This window comes from Poecilia reticulata, linkage group LG2 (genome assembly GCF_000633615.1).
Source record: "Poecilia reticulata strain Guanapo linkage group LG2, Guppy_female_1.0+MT, whole genome shotgun sequence".
NCBI lineage: Eukaryota > Metazoa > Chordata > Actinopteri > Cyprinodontiformes > Poeciliidae > Poecilia > Poecilia reticulata.
The window spans coordinates 7,555,691-7,580,785 of record NC_024332.1 but is presented as its reverse complement, the minus strand read 5'-3'; the positions used below and the strand labels follow the sequence as shown (position 1 = coordinate 7,580,785).

General features: G+C 37.4%; 1 protein-coding gene across 2 annotated transcripts in view; it reads right to left on the bottom strand.

The window, feature by feature from the left end:
* The window catches only part of dpp10 (dipeptidyl peptidase like 10), a 52,710-nt gene that overhangs the window by 26,407 nt on the left and 1,208 nt on the right, over positions 1-25,095 (bottom strand). The window contains exons 1-3 of one of the 2 annotated variants that reach the window (XM_008424317.2): positions 10,863-11,032; positions 4,197-4,311; positions 4,010-4,105 (exon numbers count right to left, since the gene is read on the bottom strand). In XM_008424317.2, the coding sequence (XP_008422539.1) occupies positions 4,010-4,105; positions 4,197-4,311; positions 10,863-10,919 (268 nt within the window). In that variant the 5' untranslated portion in view covers positions 10,920-11,032. Of the gene's footprint in view, positions 1-4,009; positions 4,106-4,196; positions 4,312-10,862; positions 11,033-25,095 lie in introns of those variants that run through there. The other variant, XM_008424307.2, reaches the window with a different exon arrangement.

Here is a 25,095-nt window from a genome sequence, read left to right as displayed (position 1 = left end):
ATGATGTTGATGACAACATTTATGTGAAGATCAGATCAGAAGATTTGCTGCAAACCAAATCTTAGTTTTGCTCGTTTCCGAGCAGCACTGATGTGAAACATTAATTCTAATAATGTTCAACTCTTGAAAAAAATTTTTTTTTTTATTAAGACTGAACTCTGCAAGCTTCAATCTCCCAGCTTGACTCTCTTTCTATGATTACGTTTTCAAAGCCCAGCTTGGACGCTTCCACACTGGAGATGCTTTACGCTTGGTTTCCTACAATTTATGAACAGCCATTTGAAGAAACGTAAGAAATCATTTCATACGCGTCCCCCTGTTCTGTTAAATGTCGGCGCGGCCACCGCTGAGACCCAACTCTGATGGCGAAAATAAGTCTGAGGTTGTCAAGAAATGCAATTTCCATCGGAGGCCTGCTCGGAATTAGAGCTGCAGTGAAGTCGGAGCCGGAGCCACGTCGTCTGCACCGCCTCTCGGCTTTCATCACACCTGATGGAAACTACTTTTACAGCATCAGGCTGCAATTCCCCCCATTTCATCATCAATCTCAATAACGCAGCTAATGTGACAGCTGACCCTGTGGGGCTGAAAACAAATCATCACAGCGGTGCAAACAGCTCCAGTCGGGCTTCCTGCGGTTTGGACGGAAGACAAACTAAAAAAAAAAACTAAAAAAAACTAATACATTCATGGTGATATTATTTCTGATGAAATAAGAACGCATGTCTGAAGTCTAGGAACAAAATGACTTTTGTGTTAGTGGTAGACATACTTTTCTTACTTAAACAAGTGAACTTCTTGATGAACTGGTCCGCATGCAAACCGCTAAATGTTTTGCCTTAAAATAGATGTTTGGATTCAGAATAGACATTATCAAAAATGTATAGAGATCAACTTTTACAGCTGCATGTAGCCAGGTGGTCACTTTGTGATTTGTCTGCTTTGTTGTCAGAAAGGGTAATAAGTTTGGAGTTTTGATAGAAAAGTTACCCTATTTTTAATTGCAGAAAGCTTGTGCAAATGTTTCTACCACACTTTTTCCTTCCACTGAACTTTCCACCAGTATCTTTGGGTACAGACCGTCGACAACAAGTTTTTTCATTTTTTTAAAATATCTACAGTTTTATAGAAATTTGATTGTTGGTTTTTGTTATCACATTTTCTACCAGTTTTTTCTTCCACTTAACTTTCCATCAATATGCTTGGATACAGCATGCCGTGAACAGCAAGCTGTTTTTAATCAGTGACTCTTTAGATTACAACATCTCTGCAATGTAAAATTTCTGGATGAAGCGTGCTCTTTTTATTTGTCTGATGCAATATTTAGTATTTTGGTTTTAGCTGTCAAGATGTCAACATAATGAGCTAAATCTTTAAAAAAAAGGGACGCAGTGATTTTCTACTAATTGTCAACAGTACAATTGCTGGATAACAAGGTCCAAGGGTAGCAGGTCAGGAAAAAGTTTTAAGGAAGTAGGCTAGTTATGCTAGCTTGACTTTGACAATCTTAACATGTAGATGTGCTGTGGAATTCGGTGTGTTTTGGTTCAGTTGACAAATATTGCATTTTTTTGTGTGAGAACTGTTAACGTAATGTGTTTTTTGTGTTGAATCCTGATAACACTAGTGGAGCTGTCGGTTGCCATGGCAACGGATCTGTGCAGAGTGTAGCTGACGCAGAGCGATGACAAAACGATGAATGTGAGTGTTTTTAAGTTGTTCAACTGGTTTTATGTGTTATTTTGCCTTTGCTGTGGTGCTCTGCAGCAAATTAATAATACCTACATCTCCAGTTCTACTGCGGCAGTTTGTTTATTTTTTTATTTTTTTTTTTATTAAGGGGTTTAAAAAGAATAGTCTTCTTGCCCTTCAGCTTTGTGTGCATGCATGAAATTTCTGGATGTAAACAATAAAATGAAACGTGTCTATTTGAGCTTTTTATGGCTGTTTAATTTCAATGAACATGTGTAGTTGAATTAACTTACAGTTTTTTAGACTGAATAAGATTTCATATAAGTAGACTTGTCCAGCTTGTTTAATAAAGTGCCTTTACATGAGTTATTTTCTTTACAAATTGGCTCTGCATTAATATAAGCTGAACTGAACAAAGTCAAGTAAATGTGCCACATAAAACCACAATTTTAAATACAAATAGAGGGACAATTTTAAATCAACAACAGAGTTGGCAATAGACAAAATATTGAAAAACAGCAGCGAGAGCTTCAGAAACTCCAGAGAGATGATGAAAATCTAGCATCCCAGGCTGCAACTGGTTGAATTCGGTCAGTCGTGACATTAAAATGTAGATCCACGGGAAATTAGCCCTCATAAATATATTTACCAACACACCAGAGTGTGTCAGAGGCTCAACCATCCAATAACAAGAAGCCACAGGCTACAGAACTAGTCATTAGTATTATCTCCCTGTGAAAGGGAAGGACTCAGCAGGCGCTGGATCTTTTGTGTCCCTTTCAGAGCAACAAGGGAATCTTTCCTCACTGTCCTGCGCTTTCCACCTTCCCCTCACCTTCTGTCACCTTAGCCAGTCTTCACAGAGGTGCGACGGATATATTTAGCCATCAACGTGTCTGAACTCGCTACAAAGACAATAATTTAGCTGTCAAGTTGTCAAAGAAAAAAAAATCCTGCTGCCGTTCTTTAAATTCTTCTCTTTCTCCAATAGTTTATTGTCCGTTTCCCCTTTTCTTAAACGAGAATTTTTTTTTTTTTAGAGATTAACACAATTTCTCAGTGCTGTAGGGGGAGCCGGTTAAACAAAATGTTGGAAATTCATCCCCAATATGAGCGAGGGAAGGAGAACTTGATATAGATAAAGGTCGAAAATATGATCTCGAGGCGTCGGCAACGTGGCCTGGAGGCAAGCTGAGGTAAGGAGGGTTCATTGTGATGCAAACCAGAAACGTGTTTGCAGCACTTCTACTGATCCCTGACAGTCTGGATCCCTTTGTTCTGAGCTTCACCTGGACGCTTCAGGCACCAAGGAAGCTCTTTTGCACACTGTCATAGAAATATCGTGCATCAACAGATTCTTTTTTTTTATGAATGCCATTATTAACTTCTCTCTTCACAGAAGTTAATAATGTTACATTTTAACCCCTCAAAAGCCAGTTTTTTGCTATTAAAATTGTCAATTTTCTGCACATTTCATTCACTTTAGTCCCAAGAATTGCCGATATTTCTATTACAAATGTACACAAAACTTTGTCAATATTCTGCGAATGTCAAAAAGAGCAACAATTTTGCAGTTGTGGTGTTTCCTTTTAATAAGAAACACAACTGAATTCACGCGTGAATATGTTTGCTTACGTCATCGTCCTCCAACCACTTCCTGTCGCCGTTGTCATCATGGTTTGCGCCAGCGGCAACATCCAGTTGTTGATCATGAGACTTGTGCGATTAGAAAAAAGTGTTTCTATTGTGGTTTTGCAAAATAAAACAATTAAAATACGGGTAAAAATAAACACCTCATCTTGGCACCGAAAGACGAGAGTTTTGTGGGAATTGGTGTATTTCCTTTGAGTGAATTTATGTTTGACATGTCAAATTTCACAACTATATTGTCTATAGAGATGAAGCTACTAACTAGCTCTTATTGATGTTAGAGAACCTCAAAAAGTCGTAGATTCCAAGACAAAACAAATAATTACATATATTTGCCATAATCAGAGTTTATTTTACACCTTTAAACTTAATTACAAAATTAACAGCGACATAATTTTCTGGTTTAAACTTGTAATTCTGTTGTTAATATTAAAATTTAAGGCTTTTAAATAAATACTGCAATTATGTAGAGATAAAATCTCCAGGGTAATTTGGAACAAAGGAAAAGATTTTTTTTAAAAGGCAAAATCGACTTAAAAAACACAGGATGGCCAAAGTCTGAATCTGGAAAAAGCGAGAAAAACTAAAGGAAGGTCCATCAGAACCACAACCGGGGCTGAACATTTTAATTCCAATTTTCAGAGTTGGCTTGAAGCCTAAAACTCACCACTGATCCACCGGGCTTCCGGGTCGTGAATCTGGAACTCGGGTTTGAACAGATCCGCCACGGTCAGCTTGGACTTGCTGCTTTCTGGAGGCTCAGCTGGGAGGAAAACAAAACGCTGCGTTTCAGCTTAATGTAAAAACACTTAACTGCTGACTAGGCAATCTGAATAAGATGAATTTTAACGTACTGGGTGTGAGGACGACTACGGACAAGGTGATGAGCGAGCAGACCACCACTATAACCAGGAGAGAGATGGCGATGCCCTTCCAGTTCCTCTGTGGGGGGCTGACGTCCACAAACTCCTGCAAACCCAGTAAAAAAAAAAAACACAAATAAAAATCAACAGAAAACAAATCTATATCAATGGCATCTAAACCCCAACGGTCAGAAACATCCATCTGTCTGGCTATGAGAGTTTTCTTCATTTTCAGTTTATTATACCTGAAGAGCTGTTGTGTTTAAATATCACTCTGTGAATAAATCAGTTATTTTATATAATTTACGGGAAAAAAAACTTCCAGATGGAAGACCGGGTATTGCTTTGGAGCCATTAAACCACAAGATAAAAGCAAATGCAGCGTAATCATCATGTCTAGACAAAAGATTGTCTACAGAAAGAGCTGCTTTTTTTTTTTTGCTTTAAATTATATAACCTAAGATTTTGAATGAATGCTTTCAACTCTTATTTGAAGAAAAAAAGCCGTAGCAATCTTCCACAAGGAAGATTTAACCTGCAGTCACAACTCCTAAAAGGAAAAAAAAGAAAGAAAGAAAAATGGACAAAAGGATGCAGGCTTTCGGTTTAACCTCACATTCTGAAGCGGAAACTGAGCAAAGACGTGAGGTCAGGCGCGTTCGGCAGGGGGCCGTAACCGGCACCTGACACACGGATGCCGAGGAAGGAAGGGAAGCTTCATTATGTTTGAAAGTATGTAGCTGTCATATGGTAAAATGTTAAGTATTAACTACTAGTGGACTCTTAGGTTTGTTTTAGGAACCTCAAGAAAACTGCAGCACATTTTTAATTATTGTTTTCCCTCAAAAGGGAAATTAAATAGTGTCAAAATAGTCTTAAAGAGATATAATGGTGGTAAAATGAAAGGAATTCTCAAAAGTATAAAATAACAAATACAGGTAACACTTTATTTGAAGGGGGGCGAATAAACTGTCATGACACTTTCATAAACATGACATAACACATGACATGAACATGAATAAGCCTTCATGAATATTTATGACTGTTGTCATAAAGTGWCATTCGGTAAATTATGACACTTTTAATACAAAGTTGACATTATTCAAAATGTCTTTGTTATGACAACTTGACATTAACCAAGAAATCATTACTGTTTAAACTTTACCTTTAATAACATAAAGATACCTAATTTTTAAAGTGCAATCAGTAATACTTTTATAACAAATTTATATCAGTAATGATTTCTTGGTTAAATTAGCTTCAAAATGAAAAGAGGGAAGTGAGGTTAGACCACAGCTGGCTGCCGCTCCAGCCACAGACTGCTCCAGGCTACCATTTCAGTACAAACAGCAGCTAAAGCGACATCGGTTATCAATGATCTTTTGTTTTTTTTATTTCCATGCACCCCAGGATATTTTTTTAAATTGAAATACTATGGAAAATCTAATTGTATTTATCTGTACAAACCCTCTGTACGAGTCTCTGCCACCAGTATTCTGCATTTAGTCACCTGATTTTCAAACCATAATTTTCATTTTAAATGAGCTCCTTTTATTATTTGATGACTTCCAACTTCAGATCGTTAACTCGATTTGTAACATTTAATTAAGAATGCTCAAAAAAAGAAAAAAAAGTTCAAATGATTCACTAGAACGTGCGTAATCAGTCAGGTTCGACTGAGGTCTGAAACGATATCAAACGATCCAAACCAATTCAAAATCCTGTTGACCTCCTCACCTGTGATGGCGCTGCAGCAAGAACTACTGACGCAAATGACACAAAAACACCCAAAGACGACTTTCTTAACAAAAGGGAAACAAAAAAAAAAATGGAGTTGCCATTTTTCTTTTCTCCATCCGTTCTCCTCCGTCAGCTTTGTACTCCGGTGTACCTGTGTGTTGAAGAGGCCGCCTGTTGATTAGTTTGAGCACTGATGACACTGATTGTGACTGGAGGCTTGTTTATCAGTCAAGCATGAACACAGACACTAATACTTAAAAGTCCGACCATTCTGCCAACACTCCACTATTTGAGAAGTACTAATGTAAGGGGGAAAATTTGGGAAAAAGGACGGAAATTGAGGTCTAAAGTGGTTATTCGATGACGGACGTGCTCATGCATTAAGAGTGATTACGGAGTTGAGAGCAGAAGAGTCTCTCTTCCCCATGCTGAGGGTAATTGAGGCTCTTCTAACAGCACTTGGTGTTGCGACAATACAACATCCCAATAATTGTTTTTTTTTGCCTTTTATTTCCATTTCTAAGAGCCTGGAGTCACAGCTGTAACCATGAACACTAACTACTTTATTTAACATGTCAGGAAATACGGCGTTTATGACCGAAAACAGGAATCCTGGTGGGTGTTACAGGTGTTACTCATGCGCGTGCAATTTGAGGCAAAGGTGGGAGTTCAATTGATGAAAGTGCTTTTTTTTAAAAACAGTGGTCATTTTTTAGGCATGTGCTTTCTGCACTGAAGATACGCATTTATTTTTAGTCATTTTTGTTTTTGTGGAAAACATATCTGAGTGGTGAATCTGTTGTTTTGTAGATGAAAATAATGTTTTTAAACACTGAAAATGGAAAAGTGAGGCGCAATGCTAAGGTTTTTTTTTTTTTTTTTCCCCAAGATAGCTGGTTCTGTACTACAGGCAGAAATCCTAAGAGTGAGAAAATTTCACAGCCTCAGGGCAGAAAGAATAAGGCCCACTGCCTAAAAAGAGGAAATGCAGGACCAAAAAAAAAAAAACTAAGTAGCAAAAAGTCTGACATCTGCAACGACCTTTACGGGCAACTGATATGACATTGCTATTTCTGAGTATTTTAAGGTGTGTAACAGAACGCAAAGAGATCCACAATGTCATTCGTGGGTACCTGAGTAAGTTTGGATAGTTGTAATGGTTTTCCACTGTCATTCAGTCAGACTCTGATTAAGGTCTTTGTTTCAACGAAGGTAAATTCAGGAATATTAACAAATGTTCTATTCTGTTCTAAACATTCAGATATTTACACACATTTCCTTCGCATTTGGTTGTTTCTCATCCACCTTGTAATTTGACGTTATGCTTAGGATCATCATCCATGATGAGGAAACCTATTTGTACCCAAGCTTTAACTTGCTTTCTGTTTTGTGATGTTGCTTCAGTTCGCCCACATATTGGTTTTTTCCTCATAATGCCATCTGTTGCTGCAACCTCCATACTTCACAGCTGGAATGCTGTCCTTTCATATGCACAACGTTTTTAAGGTGTTGGGATATTTATCTGTAGCTGCGTTTCCATTCACCATACAACTGCGTTATTTGACATTTTGAAAATAAATTCACTTGACGGAAACATGGCAATTTTAAAAAAACTCTTTTGTCTATAAAGAGTTTTGCCGCTACGATGAGGTGAGTTTTTTTTAGTGGTATAGAAATAGTTTTACCTCACAAAACTGCAAAGGAAACACTTGTTTCTTATCACATAAGTCACATGACCAACAACCGGATGTTGTCGCTGCCGGAAACCACGAAGAAGAAGAAAACAGAAAGTTTTTGTAGGATTATGACGCAACTAGTTTTTTATGATTTATCGTGTCAACAAACGTATTCACATATTTTATTCGTGTTCATAAAATGGGGAAACCGCAATTGCAAAATTTGACATTAGTGGAATACTTACAAAGTTTTACGCAGATTTGTAGCGGAAACACAGCCAGTGAGAATTACAAGGAGTATTAAAGTTTAGAAGACACCTGGGTTTTAGATGTACACATTTAGCTGCAAATCTTTCACAATATCACTAAAATGATCACTTAGTCATTTTTGACGTAGTAAGAAACAATTTGTTTTCAATGAAACATTTTCAATATTGATGTAGCTCTTTCTTTTTTCTTTTTTTTTCAAAGTACACCAGCAGAATCCACATCGTGAGGATAACGAGGCACAGAGCAATCCGTATCACACGCCCAGCTGCCGAGGCGCACAGCGTTTAATCAATGAAGCAAGAGGAAGTGATTCCCACCGACACACTCGGCGGTCGGTGGAGTTTTTCTGGACACACTCGCTGAGCCGTCATCGACTCCTCTGTAAGCATTAATTCAACACCTCCAAGCTAATTCCTGCCGTGCTCCCCGTGCGCGCCATCAGACACGGTCCGCTGCAAAAGCGTCCTCATCGGCCTCGAATCGGCGGAAAGCAAAGCAGGCGAGAAAGGCAAGTGTGCGTGTCGGTGTTTTGGGGTGACTGTCTGTGTGTGAGGACACAAAAACACAGAAGATTTAAACCTCGCCTCAAGATTGGACGATGGGAAGCTGGAAACGGACAGAGATGTTCCTAACTGGACATAGACTACAGAATAAATCAGCCATGGATGTCTAGCTTAACAAAGCTAGAGTGACAGATTATTATCAGAGTAACTGTGACGACTAAAAGCAAATGTAATGCAGATTGATGCTGCAAGCAGGGCCAGTCAAAACATTACCGCGGCCCTGAGCAGAATTGGCCACCACTTCCTGTAAACACGGTGCTGTATAGTAACCAAATATCTCTACTTTATTTCGACATTGATCAAGAAAGAAAACATATTTTGTTTCTAATGAAACCCCAAGTTTCATTTTGACATTTAACATCTTTATTACTAAGTTTGATGAATTTCTGTTTTATTATTTTATAGACTTAATAGATTATTTTCTTAGTTTTGCCAAAATTATGTCTCTTCTTGACAATTTTGACGAGCAAGTTGAAAGTGCTTTTATTGGAAGAAACCGTATTTTCCTGTTGATGACCAAGTTAAAAGAAATTGATAGTTATCTAGAATTTTGTTAGAATTTCCTAAATAAAAGCTGCACTTTAAATCCAACAATTTAATCAAGTTAAATGTTCAGGTTTAACGATACTGCTACAAACTAGTAATTGGCTCCAGCTAGTTTCAAAATAAAAGCTATTTCTTAAACCGGCAACAACCTCTGATTAGAGATTCAGAATTTACATGTGTAACCATGAACAATTTCAAAATAAAAGCTTCCACTTCACTCACAAAGCTATATCTATAATAATAGATAGTCTATTAAAACAAAAAGCTATCTGGTTTAAGTTTAAGAACCAAAGCTATGAATCAGAAGTGAGACAATCTCACTAGTTAGAGGTTTGAAATATAAGTTGTTGCTCAAAACTAACAACCACATCTGGCGAGTTTCAAAATAAACACGGCTGCTGTTGAGTGCCCCCTGCTACTCTAGAGGACCTAACATTTAACTGTAATAAAAGTGTAAGGAATAAGTATAGTAAAATGTAATTCATTTCAAAATGGTTTTTTTTCCCCATTAAAACAGCACAACTAATACAAAACATTTCAAGAGTTTGAGGAAAACAAAATGTGAAAACTTATAACTGGTTTTATAAATCTAAAGATTGGCAATGATTAAAAAAATACTAATTAACGCATAATGTTCTCTGTAGTTTCACGGAGTCACTTTCTAAAAAATATTTTAAAAAAACAAAAACCCACAGCGCTCTCACTAAAACTGAATAAATGTTGACTTGGAGGACAGAACTAAAACTCAATATTTGCTTTTGGAATAAAAGGCAGGAAGACATTTGGCAAAACAAGTGGGAAGAAACACACAAAAGTAAGTCAAATTCTAAAAGAAGAGAGTATATTTATGAATGCAGACTAAACAAATAAAGGTATGTAAAAGCATTTTGTATTTACGTATTATACTGTCACATTCACAAAATAATGACCTATGTCGTTATTTCTCGTAAGTGATTTTTTTTTTTTTTTTTTGCTTTAATCATTCTATGGCAATAAGAAGGGGGTAATTTGTTGATTTATTTATTTACTTAGGCTGCAACTTTATTCAAAATTATGTACATATATTAAAAAGGATGTATAATTTTCCCTCCACTTGCAAATCATAAGTACCTGTCAGTGTACATACTTATAAAAGAATGATATGCCAAAATAAGCTGAAATTGAGCACAAAGTCATAAACGAATTTTCAAAGGTTGAAAGTCATGAACAAACACAACCAGGAGCTAAACTAAAGCTTTAGTCAATAAACAAGTAAGAGAAAAACACCTCAAAAATCAACTGTAGTAAACTGACAGTCACAATTATACCAAACAATAACACCAAGAAAATACCTGTTTTTTTCTCCTGCCTGTCTAGAATAACTCATTTTTTCTTTTTTCTTTTATGTTTTTTTGGAACCTGTTGAAGGCACCGTTGACAGCATATTCCTAAAATCTCATTCTGGTTTAGCTTGAAGGAGGCTGATAGCTGTGTGCTGACAGACTTTAAGGCTTTGCAGCTTGCAGACAGATCTTCCTGTGAGATAGAAAACGACTGGGTGTGATGCAGCAGCTGCAGCTTTCACCTGGGATTTTAAAACTGTCAATATCAAATCCCAACTCCACACGTACAAGTGGAGAACACTCTTTCTAAACGCATGGTGTTGCATATTAAAACTCTACATTTAGAGAATACACCTTTTTTTTTTTTTTTTTTTTTTTTTTTGCATTTGTCAAATATGTAGTGATTTATAAACCTGTAGAATGCTCATAAATAATCTAACTGACCCGATGGTGTTGCTGTATCAGTGCTCTAAGGTGACTGCTGTAACGCCTGTCTGAACGAGATTTTCATAAAAACAAAGCGGGTATCAGTGGGTCTACCTCGTCCTGTTGAGAGTCCTTCGGCTTTTTCCTGACCGGATCTTTAGACGCTGTCATTTCTCCCGCTGCTTCTGTCTCAATCCGCAGCCTCAATTCAGCCGTTCTCCCGGTGATAATAACATTCAGAGACCCCGTTGGATGATTATTAAACAGCGGGGCGTCAAGCTCTAGCTCTGCAACAGCGACTGCATCCGGTTTGGGCTTCACAATAAAAGCTGTGGAAGACGCGCGAGTGACCGTATCTTGCGGTCATTTTTTTTTAAATATTATTTTTAAATACAAGCACTGCCTGAAACCAGCGACATAAGTTATCGCAAAATACAACCAGCAAGTACATCTGGTTACGGTTTCAAAGTAAAGTCAAAATTATAATGTGAAAATATTTGAAATATTTGAGGCGCTTCGAAACCAACTTACCGCAGCGTTAGACAGCCAGAGCTTGAATATTAGTTAAAGAGCATTATTTGTTTAAGTGAGAACCCTAACCCTAACCCTTTCTCATTATAACGACATGCAAAACACTTTAAAACAAGAAAACTGAGATTTTTAAAACTCGTAACATTTTTATCATTAAAACTAAAATAATAAAATGAGGTAGCAACAGTGAAACTGAATGGAGATAATCAACGAGCCCCTTCATGCCTTTTTAAGTCGTAGTCTAACTGTGATGAGCATATTTTTTTATCTTGTTTAAAACTAGAAATGTTATCGTCAGAATGAATTATAGGCTCCTCATTAACATAAAACGAAATATAAAACTAATTTCGTTACTGAAACTTTCTCGCATTAACGAGTGCAAGTTTGATCATTTTAACCAGGCTTTTCGTTATAAGAAGATATAAAACTCGTCTCGTAATAATGAGAAATGTTCTTGTTTCAACGGGTTTTGCATGTCGTTATAACGAGTTTTCTCAATAAAACAAGAAATGTTCTCTTCATTACCGCTCCTTATTTCCAAGCTCTGAAAATTAAATGCTAAAAAAATAATAATTTTTAAAAAGTAAATAAAAGGTGATAAATTAATTCTGTTGGTTTTAAATAAACCAGGCTGCTTGAAATCTTCTGATTTGCAATTTGATGTGAAATAAAAGATATGATCAACAATAGATAACTGTATCTGGTGGGCGTTTCAAAATAAGAGTCCGCATTCAAGCAACAACAGGACCTGGTTTGTTTCTACAAATTCTAAAACGATTATCAGATGATAAATAGTTAATACAATGATTGAGAAAGAAACCAGTCATTGCCAAAATGATTTAAGATTCACCTTAATCTTTCTCTGCATAAGTTATTTTCATAGACAGCAACATAACACAATTTAAAACTAACAGCCAATGTTATATTATACAGTATATGCTTATTGAGTATTGATTTTAGGGACTATTGTTGATCAAAAAGGATGATCTTGGAATTGGAATACCTGAAAACCAACAAAAAGCCACCAGTTCAATTTAAGCTACCAACCTTCGTTCATTGCAGCTGTTTTTTCTCTACCACTCAGACAGTCCTCTGGTATATTTCTTTGTAATCAACATTTTTGATAACTATAACATCCCCACAGAGAACTGCAGTGAATCTGTGGGACGACTTATTATTTTTACCCCACGTCACGTCACCATTTCTACTATATCACTTCAGGGACCAGGAGTCCTTCTGTGATATCTGCCGGTAAAGCATCTCATCTTCTAAATGATGGGATTACATCTCTGCATGTCACCGGAGAAGGAACTGGTCCAAGACTCCGTCCGAAATCCCCCTGGACGACAATAAGGCAAGACTGTCGAGCAGATCAGTGACCAGCTGGTCTTTACAGCTGCCAAGTGGCTGAATGCAAATAGATAGGTGTCACCGAGAACGCCCTGAAGGAAGAACGCAGACGCTTCCCCAACACCCCATCTAAAAATAATGATTATAGCACGAGGGAGGGAAATGGAAAACCAGGCAAATGAAGATGGGGGAGTCAATGGAGAACACAAACTATCCTGAGGGGGTTTTCTGTATCTGACAAGAAAATGACGTATTTCAGCTTCCGATGCCAACATGTACAAATATTTGTTTTAATTTTAGGATTCCACACAGTGCACCATGAATTTATGGGCAGAAGGATTTACATAACCCACTTCATGCCCTTCTATTAACTTTGGAATTTCTTTTTAGATCAGTCAAAAGAATCTCTCATCCTGGAAAGATAGCATTCTAAGTCTTCAAAATATTCAATATTTTTCTGACCTTGCCTGTTATGATCAAAAGAAGTCTTCTTTGGCCTTTGAAGACCTGCCTCTTATGTTGAATGATCTTATTTTGATCTTTGGGTAAAACACAAAACCCAACCAGTAAGGTTATTCTACTCTCCCATTGTGCAGCCTGATGATTGATCGGGATGCACAAAGTAAACATAGTTCAGTGTCTGCTCTCATTCACAGGCGTACTTATCCTTATTAAATATATGTCACAATATTATGTGTCTTTTACACAAACCAGACTGTCTTTCCTTGAAATTAAGTCTAGCAGGTTCAGTTTTTCCAGACATGATCGTGATGTGGACGTTCCATCGATTAGCTGATGTCAAAGCCAGGTTTGGTTGTCAGACGAGGTATGAAAGAGTGATAAAAGGATGAAAAGTTTCGGACAGCAGGAGTAATTAATCCATCCAAACAGAATGATTTAGAGTGGTGTTGTCTAACCTGAGACAACACCACTCTAAATCAGAGAAGGACCTTTAAAACTTAAAGACTGACTTTATTAACCTAGAATTACGAACAATAAAATTAACGATATAAGTCTTCCTGGGCAGGGAATTGAACCGACAACCTTCTTGCACTTGTAAATAGTTGTTGCCAACATCTGATCTTAGTCGGTAAAGCAAAACAAAATTAAGTCAGAATTTTTGTTCACATACAAATTTCACTTATGCGAGTACTTCTGTCGTAGAAAATGCTTCTGCTTTTGTAAAAAGAGCTAATTGAAAATAAGTTTCTGCCACTTCCTTAAAACAGAATACTTCAGTAAGAGACTCACGCCACGCTGATCTCATGACTAACAATTGCCTTGAGTGAGAAGAAGTCACATTCTCTAAACAACTCGGTTATAAATATGAGTGTTTGAGGTCGGTCCGGCAGAACAGCTCCATATTCAGAATCTCATTGCTCTCGCTTTCAGAAATTCCCAATAAAGTGTTTGAAATGGTCATGCTTTGATAATTTTCTTATTTTTAAGGTTGCCTGGTCAGTTTTTTTAAAAATAACAATTGAAAAAAATCTCTTACTAGTCTGAATTTTGTTTATTAGCGAAGGAATTCACCTCTCTATTCACACAGCCCAAACTTCACAACCAATGCATGAATACCATCTTGGCATCTATCAGTTTTGTGTTGCCCACCATTATGCTAGAAATTGAACAGTGTGAGCCACCAACAAACATGCCACTAATGACACAAGCTGGCAGAAAAAAACAGAAAGATAAGGGAATGAGAACAGGATAAAATAACTAGCTTAAACTTTAACCTGAGCGGTTGTGGCGCTACGCCCAAGTAGACCGCAGCAAATGTCACGGTCGGACAATGGGGAAGTGATGAGGGTGTCCCATCAACTCTAAGTTCCAGAAACCACAGGGGTAAATACAACTTGTCAAATCTCTGGACCACGCATACTGTAAAAGCTAACACGTTAAAAATAGATGGTTGACAAACTACTTTATCGCCACCTACTGGACTAGGAGTGTATTTACTCAAAAATTTGCTCAACATGAATGCTTCCATTGAAAGCAACCTTTTTCTGCAACACAGAGGAGTCTGGAAATCAAATGAGCAGCATAGTCAGATGAAGAGGGAGAATGTAAAGACGCTTCAAAAATTCAGGAGAAAGAAAGCAAACAGTAACGGAAGGTGAAGGTGATAGAAGAAGAAAGAAAGAAGGAAAGAAAAAAGTGTAGGAGGAAGATATCCTCAAAGCTTATGTTGGACTTTCTTCCCTTCGCCATTAAATATTCAACAGACGGAATAAGAAACCAGATGGAAATGATCTCTATCTCTCTTTCGATGACCTTTCCTGGTGATTTGGAAGTTCACCGCATCCCAAAGGCACCCGAAAGGCAGCCGTCGCACCAAAGGCTTTACTTTTGCATCTTTACTTCAGCCGTTATCATGAAGCTCTGTGTAGTTTTATCAGCGCTACATGTTGCTTTTCTTATTAATAATGAACAACTTAAGAGCTTTATAGCCTCCTGATTTGAAACCTTTAAACCTTCTGCGCCTGTTTTCCTTACAGTCTGGACTTTCAAGAAAGAGCTCTGCTTAAAACCAAAGAAACATCAATGACATACATAAGATAGAAACACAGAACTTAAAGGAGCTGCTGTCTAATCAAAGCTGATGTACACCTGGGCATGAGGTGAAGGCAATTAACCCGCTGTCTGGGTGGAAACCCACAGGGCTCTGATCTTGGACCAGCTGAGTACTGTTTTGGTGATAAGGAAGCAGGTTAATTAACTCAAAAGATTCTTGACCTGCCAGTCCTTTTCTGAGGATGTGAAGACTGCTGGCTACGGAGGGGGTTGCTTTAATTTATTTGAAAAATGGGGGGGGAGAGAAGCTTAGCTGTTTAAGCACAAAATATTATAAGCGTAGGAAGAAAATGAGGGAGTTTATAAAGAGTCCTAAAATATATTTCACATTTGTGACTGTTTTTTTTTAGCTTTTCTTTGGTTAAGATGCACCTAAAAGAACCCCGAAAGTCTTATTTCTGTGTAAAGCGTCAATAAATATGTAACATTTAAAATCCATGAAAGTTGATTTTGAATATTTTAGGTAATTCACATAATTGTGTATGCATGCGCTGACATTTTTTTCCAAGTTGGAGTCAGAAACTTCATTATATCTTATTGGGATTGTATGCGCTTGGCCAACACAACAGATTACAGATTGTGTAATCTTCCTCTAAAAGTATTCATACATATTTTAAAGCTTCTTTGTTCCAACTCAAATGAAGATAACACACCATGGGGAGTGTAGCTCAAAACAGAAATGAGGTGCATTTATATTTTAATTTATGCAAAGAGATTACATAATATTTACTGCTCAAATTTGGTTAAAAATATATTTTTTTTTCCTTTTCAGAACATCATGAAAGGCCTACATAAAATAATTGTTTCCTTTCTCTTCTATAGACAGTTGAGCTTTCAGTGTATTTTGTTTATTTACAATTTAAACCATCAAAAAATACATTTTTACAGTTTCCCTCATTGATTAACTGAAGCAAAATTTCGAACTTTGCCAGTGATGGAATAAATAGCTGCTATTTGGGTGATAAAGCGGAACCTTAACCTTGGAAAAAGTGGGTCAGTGTTGATTTATTGACCCATTAACTGGTCTAACGCTCTGCTCGGCTAATCACCGGGGGAGACAATTAACTGAAGGGAAAATCATCTGCAATTTTCACATTCAAACAAAGACTCCTTCCTTCAACATCCAGCTCTAACTGCAGGAGTCTTTTTTTATTTATTTTTGCACCTGTATTACGGACACAAATATCACAACTGCCGGCAAAAAGCTCAGTCAAGTTCCAAATCCTAGATTCAACTTTCAGGCGTAAAGAATGAAGGGAGAATATGGAAATACAAGTATTTTTTTCATACTCTATTTTAATGAAAACCACTTAAACTGAAATATGAAACAATTTATAATTCTTGCATCACAAATGGCAGGCAACAAAAATCGCTTCCAACCAATGATGCTTTACAGAGAAACCACTTAAAACTTTTGCATTACTTGGTTAATGATGATTAATAAAATGAATAAATATTAGTTTGTAGATTTTTCTTCTGCCCTTTCCCTTCTTGCCTGCCATCCTTGTACTTCTACCTCTTACCTTGTATCCTTCCTTCCTGATGTCCACCCTCCTTTCTTGCGTCCTACCAACCTTCCTTTCCATCCTTCAGTGATCCTTCCCTATTTCCTTCCTCTTTGTGTCCTAAGATTCTCCGCTCGTATCTCAAACAAACACAGCCTGACACACTTTGAGTCCCAGAGGAAACCACTTCAGCTTTTTCGAGCTTCCCGTCTCTCTGGACGAAGTAAGTCCTGCTGGGAATTTCCAACCCAAAGGAGTTCATTCTCGACACGTTTGTTGAATTCAAAACCAGCAACGCTTAATAGACTGGAGTCGATGTGTACAATATGTTGTAAGAACGCATGATGCTTTAAGTGAAACAGTAGAACCACCCTAAAATCTCACCTCTATAAACCTGAGCTCTTGGTCCATGGTTTATCCTGAAATCCAGGCAGATCACCGCCTCCTGCCACCTGATTCCATGTAACTTTGCCCAAAAGTGCCTGGCGTTCTTTCCACTTGGGTCCAATCGAAGACAGACTTTTGACTTTTGTCTTGTTCTCACCAAAAGGACGCGTGTCTTTTTGTCTTCAGGATAAACAGAAGCTTAGCACATCCGTGTGTGCACCAAAAAAAAAAAAAAAAATGGTGTCATTCACACGTAAAATCAGTCAACCCAGTTTCACTTGACATCAGTCTGATAGTCTAATCTGTGTCAAGGGGATTATGGTTGTCATTGTAGTGAATTAACTTCCTTTTCTGTGCTAAAAGGCAGCAGAGGAGTTCAGGTACAGATGTTTATTGCTTTTGCTTTTTCATATTTTGCTTTGTAACAGCACAACTGTCGACATGTACTACAACTCCAAGTCCAATAAAATTAGGACGTTGTGGAAAACATAACAGAATTTGGAGATCCTTTCCGACCTAAATTCATTTGAATCATCTGCAAAAACAATATTTGTAATGTTTTGTGCGGTTTTGCAAGTATCCACTCATTTTGGGATTTGATGCCTGCAACACGTTCCAAAAAACTAGGGACAATTTAAGAGACCAGCTGATCTAACAGGCATGCTTTTTGGACTGTGGGAGGAAGCAGAAGTACCCTGAGAGAACATTAAAAAGTTCTGGACCAGGACCTTATTGGTACATGGCTACCTTGTTTTGACTTGAAAACTTTAAAGGGGCAATATCATGTAAAATTAGCTTTTTTGAGCTTTATAATATTATAATACATGTTATAATATTATTCCCTCATCAAAAATACACATGGAGTGTTGCCTTGATTCTTTCATGCATGTTTGAGAAATTCTTTAATCTCCTTTGACATCCATTCAGTTGTGCAAAACAGGTGGGTGGACTTAGCGCCACCTTTGAGGACCGAGCTCCTCCTCAGAGCTGCATTTTTCTGACAATCCCCTCAGCTCCTTCAGACTAGCCAGCCACAATTAGCACAGACCTAGTGGAACTGCACATTTGCTGAGCTCATTATAGGAGCCACTTCTCAGTGCAACATTTGTAAAAAGTGTTGTGATGACTTCCTGAAGGCGGAGCTTCAGAAAGTGCAGGAGTTTCTTAAAGAGACAGAGGCCCAATTTCAAGGCATACACCATTTTTACAACTGGAGGTAAAATAGTCACTTGAGTCACTAAAGTGTGATATAAAATGGCACTATGTGCATGGATAACACATAATATTGTCCCTTTAAGCATTTCCTTCACAGTCTTTTTGACAGTAGAAGTCCTTGAAACATATTCCTTTATTTAAACTTGACTTTTTCCAAACTTCCGTTGAGAACCAGCATGGGGATCATTAATGATTAAGAAATCAGCGTTTGCTAGTCAGAGGCTTATTGAGGTTATTCTCCTCCATCCTGGACCAACACAACTGCTGATGATTAACTGAATAAGTCCAATGTGCCACCTTTTTCCTTTTAGATGATCAAAATCTTCAAACAGATAAAATGCAATTAATAATGCCCAATCTGTATTAGAGGAGAGATGATCTGATTGCCAGCAGTTTCAAAATGGCACAATCAGAGATCAGTGTGTTTAGTTACAGCAGGAAAATAATTTAACTCCATTCAAAAAATACTTTCCTAATCCCAGATGGAATGCAATTGTTGTAACTCATGATACTCAAGGCATCTCATCAAGGACAAAACTTTCTGTGTTCTGAAATGGTTGGGGAAAGTGTAAATGATTTGCAGAATTGCTCATAGAAAGGCAATATAACGAACATTAAAAAGCTCACCAGCCAGTTTTAGGTGTTGTGCATGAATCTAAATCCCTTACAGACCGTCTTCTTAAATGCTATGTTCCAGACTCCAGGTTAACATATGCCAGTGTTAATTGGACAGTTATGATTTTAGGTATGTTTGTAGTGCAGTTATGTTTTATTTTAAGGTTTTGCTTATTGGAGTGAAAGAATGGACTGGGACTGAGTTTGTTTGTTGGGTCTTTGTGACAAATTTACCTGATTTCCACGATCCTGGACAACTTTACTGGTTTCCACAGCAACCAGTCAACTTCTCAACTTTAAATGATGGGATATGTTATTCTGAGGCAGCATCCATCCATCCACCCATCCATCCATCCATCCATCCATCCATCCATCCATCCATCCATCCATCCATCCATCCATCCATCCATCCATCCATCCATCCATCCATCCATCCANTCCATCCATCCATCCATCCATCCATCCATCCATCCATCCATCCATCCATCCATCCATCCATCCATCCATCCATCCATCCATCCATCATCATGAATGGATGGATTGGTCATCTTAATTTGCATAATCACCAGAGACTAAATGTTTAGAAACATTACATCCATCCTTTCATCAAGTCCGTCTCTGAAAGCTTCATGTGTCTTTGTGGTGTTTATCTTCAGTAGATGATGAGCTGCTATGGCTGCAAAGGTCAGACCAATATCACATCAAACTCTTTGGATCAGAAATGTGACGTCACACAGCTTAACTTGTATGAAGGCATGAGAGAGTAAATATTAGTAACATACTGTCGGGTACGTTCCCTGTATTTCAGCTCCGGTATGCAAACGCAGCCTGATCTCTCCTTGAATCTTCCGTATGCTATGTGTGCTGTTTAGCTATGCTGCCTCCCATCACTGTGCTGGGATGCACAAGCACAGAGCAGCCTGCGGCCTGCAGCCTCCGTAGCAATGACCTTCATCTGGGCAATTGTGTTTGAGAGCCGCCTCTAACCTGAGATGATTCCTGAGGTGGTGCTTGGCGCCGAGTGGGCCACTCTGTGACTCACTGAAACAAAAATAAATACACGTCTGAGTAAACAAGCAGCCTGAGACTGGACCGATGTGGATGCTTTCATCAGCAAACGCTAGAATGAAAAGAGATGAGCGGGACACGTTAGAGATTAAAGGCCTTTAGTTTCTATGTTTCATAGTTTTTGAAAGAAAACTGTTTTTGCTTTAATTTTAGGTCCTACTTGTTTATGTTTCATATCCACTTTGTTGAGTTGACAGCAAAATAAAAATAAAAACACTTGTGCAATGCTGCCCTCTGCTGACAAAACCTAAACATAGCAATGTACACAATGAAATATGTAACAATCTTTAATCATTTGGTCTCTCAGTGTGCATAATAACCAGGTACTAAATTATTAGAAACATTATAGTTTTACATGTGTACCATTATTTATATATCTCTTACATTACAATGAATGTATCAAGATGTAAATTAAAAAATATATTATTTTATGTACTCTCTTTTCTTGTTACATGTTAATCATAATCTACGAAATATTTCATCAAATTTTATACTTTTCCAAACATCGAAGGAATCCCGGAAGTGAAATTTGATGCCTCATGTAAACCCAGGAATCTTTGGTTCTGATAAACGAGTTCTGTATTTTCCAAGCTGAATAACTGTGAAATAAGAAAAATAAGAGGAAATATATACACTGAATCCATATTTGCTGTTACGGGTTTATTCCAAATAGGAAGTTAATTTCTTTCCTCAAAATAATACACACAAATACCGCACTATGACGGTGTCAAAAAATTTTCCAAAAAATTTATTAAAAGTAGAAAACAAATTATATTTAAGAAATTACAGCCTTTCACGTGAAGCTGAAAATCCTTGAGATGTTTCTATAACTTAAATGGAGTCCAGCTCTGGACATTTCAGTTTATTGGACTTGATTTGGAAACACACACCTGTCTACATCAGGTCACCCAGTTGACAGTGCAGGTCAGAGGTCAAGCACCTTTTTTGTGTTGTTGTTTCCATATTTAATTATTTTCTTCCAAATGTCCTACTTCCTTACTTGTTGTCTCCTTTGTTTCTTCCTCCTTTCATTATTTTTGATCTCCAACCATCCATTTTCTTTCTCATACTCTAATTTATTTGTTATTTATGTCTTTCCTTTCTTTCTATCCTTTTCTTCCTATCCTTCCTCTCGTGACTTGTGTACTACCTCAATTATGTCCTCTCTTTGCTTCCTTGTTGCATTTCTCTTGTAAGCTTCCTTTATCCTTTTTTGTGTCCTTCCTGTCTTCTTCTTCCAGTTGTATTATTGGTGATTTCCAACTTGATCCGGTTTCTCATAAATCTGCCCAAACGTTGCCAGCATCAGTGAGCCGTTCACAGATTCCCTTTTTGACACTTTTCTTTGGTTTCTAGTGTTAAAATCACACGTTGCATCACATCGTTTGGAAGTTGATCAAAAAACTGTGTGTGAGGTGACGAATCACACGCACTTTTCAAAAAGTAAAAATGTACTTTTAAGATGTCTAAATAACAACTCTCTTGCCTTTAAGTCAAATATCAGTTGAGTTTAATAAAGATAACAAAGATTTATTTGTCATTTCTCTCCATTTCTGATGCTAACGACCTGTTTTCCTTCAACTCCCGTCTCCACGGTAACAGATGGTGTTGACAACATGGGGTTAGTGTTAATATTCAGTGGCTGTGACGGTTGTTAGGCACAGCAGAGGTGGCTGAACCCCGACAGGACTGCAATCTGCTTACTTTTGCCCGTCGTCAGAGTCTTACCAGAAAAATATAAAAAATGTAACCCGATACTTCTCTTAATCTCTCCTAAACCTCACTAACTTCTTGTCTATGTTCCGTCCAAGTTGGTTCTGTAAGCCTGTAGTTGACAAATCAGCAAACAGAAGTTGGATTCTGGTCCATGGGGACAACCTACTGATTCAGAATTCTGTAAATAAACAAATATTATTCCTTCACTCATTTTGATGGTTACAGGAATCTAAAAACTGCTGCAGAATCATAGCGACAACTTCTGGTCTCACAAGAAGTGTTGGATTCTTGTCTGCTTTTTATCACAGCTTTGATAAAAAGTTACTGCAAAGTGGAGTTTCTTACATTCTTTAAGTCTCAAATGAACATCAGCAGGTGGACAAAATGTTCTGAATCTTTCCGTTTATCCTGACATCGTCTTCCTTCATAGGTATTCAGCATTCTTGTCAAAGCTTTGAGCTCAAGGACGTATTTTAAACATGCTTTTGTATATTCAAAAAATATTTTAAAGGAGACTTTGTCAGCAGGTTGTTGTCTTTCGAACTCGAGCTCTGCAAATGAAAGAAACATTTCAGTGTCTTTTCATTCTTAAAGGATTCTTGTTTTTCTTTTTTTTTCGACAACTGACTCACAGTGAATTCCATTGAACAAGCACACCCACTCCTCTGACCCTGAGCGAACGGGATTTAACTGAGATATATATGATAAAAATGTCCCAGAATAACAAGTTACTTAGCAACAGCCAACATGATCATACCAGCAACTGAGAATAAGGAAGCAGACTAGGAGAACTAATGGCACAGAGAAGATGATAAACCTTTCTTCATGTTTTATTGTTACCCAGGCATTAACACAGACCAGCCCTAAACCCGATGTCTGCTCTGAACCTGTTAGCTTTGCAACACTCGACGGACTGACATTCTCTAATCAAAGCTCCCTTCTTCTGATATTCTTATTTATTTTTAACTTTGGAAATACACAATATTGTCCAAAGTATTCACTTGTTTACTTACATATGCACATAAATACATCTTATTCTTTATTCAGTAGATTTAAAATGATGTCGGCCCCATTTTTTAGCATCTGTAATATTTTTATTCCCTTCCAAGTTCTTGTTTCATTCCACTAATTGAAGTTTTGTGCGCTTAAGGGACTTTTTGACCATTAGTGAGGTCAGACACCGATGTTGGACAACAAGGTCAATTTTGCAGTCTGCACTCTAATTAATGCATAAACTCAACTGTCCATGTCTTCATGCTCTGGTATACATGCAACCAGATCTGTTCACCATTGTGCTGGTTATAAGTGAAGTATGTGCCTTGGTGCAGTTTGTCTTTCTGCTTATTCCGATGAGAACAATAAACAACCACAATATACCGCTGCCCACTCAAAGTCCTATTGCGACCACGTCACACAACTTTTATTATCAACAAAATGAACTGACACTTTGTTGATCCTGAAGGAATCAATTGCTTCATTCCAAGATTTTATAGACTTTTATAGAAGTAACTGGATCAGCCGAATTTAATGGATGTAAACACTTTCAGCTGTGTAGACACGTTTCACGTAATAGTTTACATCCGGAAATTTCTCATACGCTGGAGTGCAAAAAGATGATTCTTTTACTTGCCGCAGCAGAACAATTGGATTTAGTGCAATGCGCCTCGTCTAAGGGAGAATTACACAGGAAACTCATTGAAGAATAACTCAAAACCATTTGTATTCTTTTTTCTCACACTGTGTCAGCAACGACACACACAGACTTTGTTGCTATGGCAACTGACTAACCAGAGCTCCACTAGTGTATCAGAATTCAACACCAAAAAACACACAAATATTTCCCACACACAGAACAGGACATTCAATCTGTAACTTACAGTATTATGTTTTCAGGCTTGATGTTTATTTTGCAGTTATTAATAAGTGATCGTCTGAACGCAGTGGTTGATTAGCTTATTTAGAAACCTGCTTTGCTAATAATGATCTGTCAGAGAGTTGTTTGTGAATCGAATTTGTTTTTTCCAACTGAACCAAAACGCACCAAATTCCACAGCATAGTCACATGTTAAGATTGTCAAAGTCAAGCTAGCATAGCTGACCTACTTCTCTCTCTCCCTCACTATATATATATATTTTTTTTTTTTTATTAAAACTTTTTCCTAACCTGTGAAATGCTATACCCTTCTTTTACATTGGTTGTCATAGTGTCAACAATTAGTAACAAAGCACTGTCTTTGTTTTCCTTTAATATATGATGTTAAGATTTAGTGTGTCATGTTGACAACTGGACAGTTAAACCCAGTGGCAGTCATCGTCGGCGAGCTGTTTTTTTGCATGAGACGTCACGTAGCAAAGCATCTATAGTGGACATTTTTGTAGTCAATATTTCAAACTACAGTGAACCAAAGGAAATACGTACAATTGGAGCATCCAATGAACCACTGAAACAAGCAGCTACAGTAGGAAAGTTCAAATCAAAATGTTCCCATCATTATATAGCATGTAAGCCTTGCATACACTTTCAGAACCCACTTGTATCACAAGAACTACTCAGTAAAGTGAGGGTTTTTTTTTTTAAAGGGTTTCATATACGTTCCCTCCCTTATCAAGGCTCCCTTCTGTCAGATTACACTAGTCCGGATGAGGAACTGCAGCAGCACACAAGATTAGACTTTGCCTCACTGTCAGTCCACACTTCTTAGGGGTATGCTTACACTGAAGAACCACTTTGCATAAACTGCAAGCTGCAGTAAAGCACGTTAGTCTGAAAGAGTTTTCTGTCGAGGCTTCTCTGCCTCAATGACAAAACATAAGATCATTTTACTGTTTAAAAATGACATTGAATTCAGATTTTGTTGCTAAAATGTGTTTGTCAGGGTACGTTTCACACCAACATATATCTTAAACCGGTTATCCTCAGTATATCAGTGTTTTGAGCCTTACAGCTCTTTTCGCAGAGCTTTAATTTGCATACCTCAGATTTAAAGGAGGAGCTTTATGTACTGTAGCTTTGAATAATTTGGGATTCACCAGTTTTAAAATGTACACGCTTGAGAAAGCTCTGTATTTTAGATACGAAATGTTGCAAGTAGTTGGTCTTGTTTGACACGGGGTTGATAAAATCAGGAATCTTTTTACGAACAAAAGTACAATTACAATTTGTACAAGTAAAATTTATTTTTTACTATTGCCAAATCCTTTCTCCAGACCACAGTTCTCCTTGCTTTAAATTTTTAGAGAATATTTCCATACTTCTGACACCATTTTATTAATTTATTGAAAATGATTTTCTTAAAGAGGCAGTATTATGTATTTTCCAGGTACACAGTGCCATTTTATAGCACAATCAAGTCACTGTTAATTTCATTTCAGTTGTTTTATATATA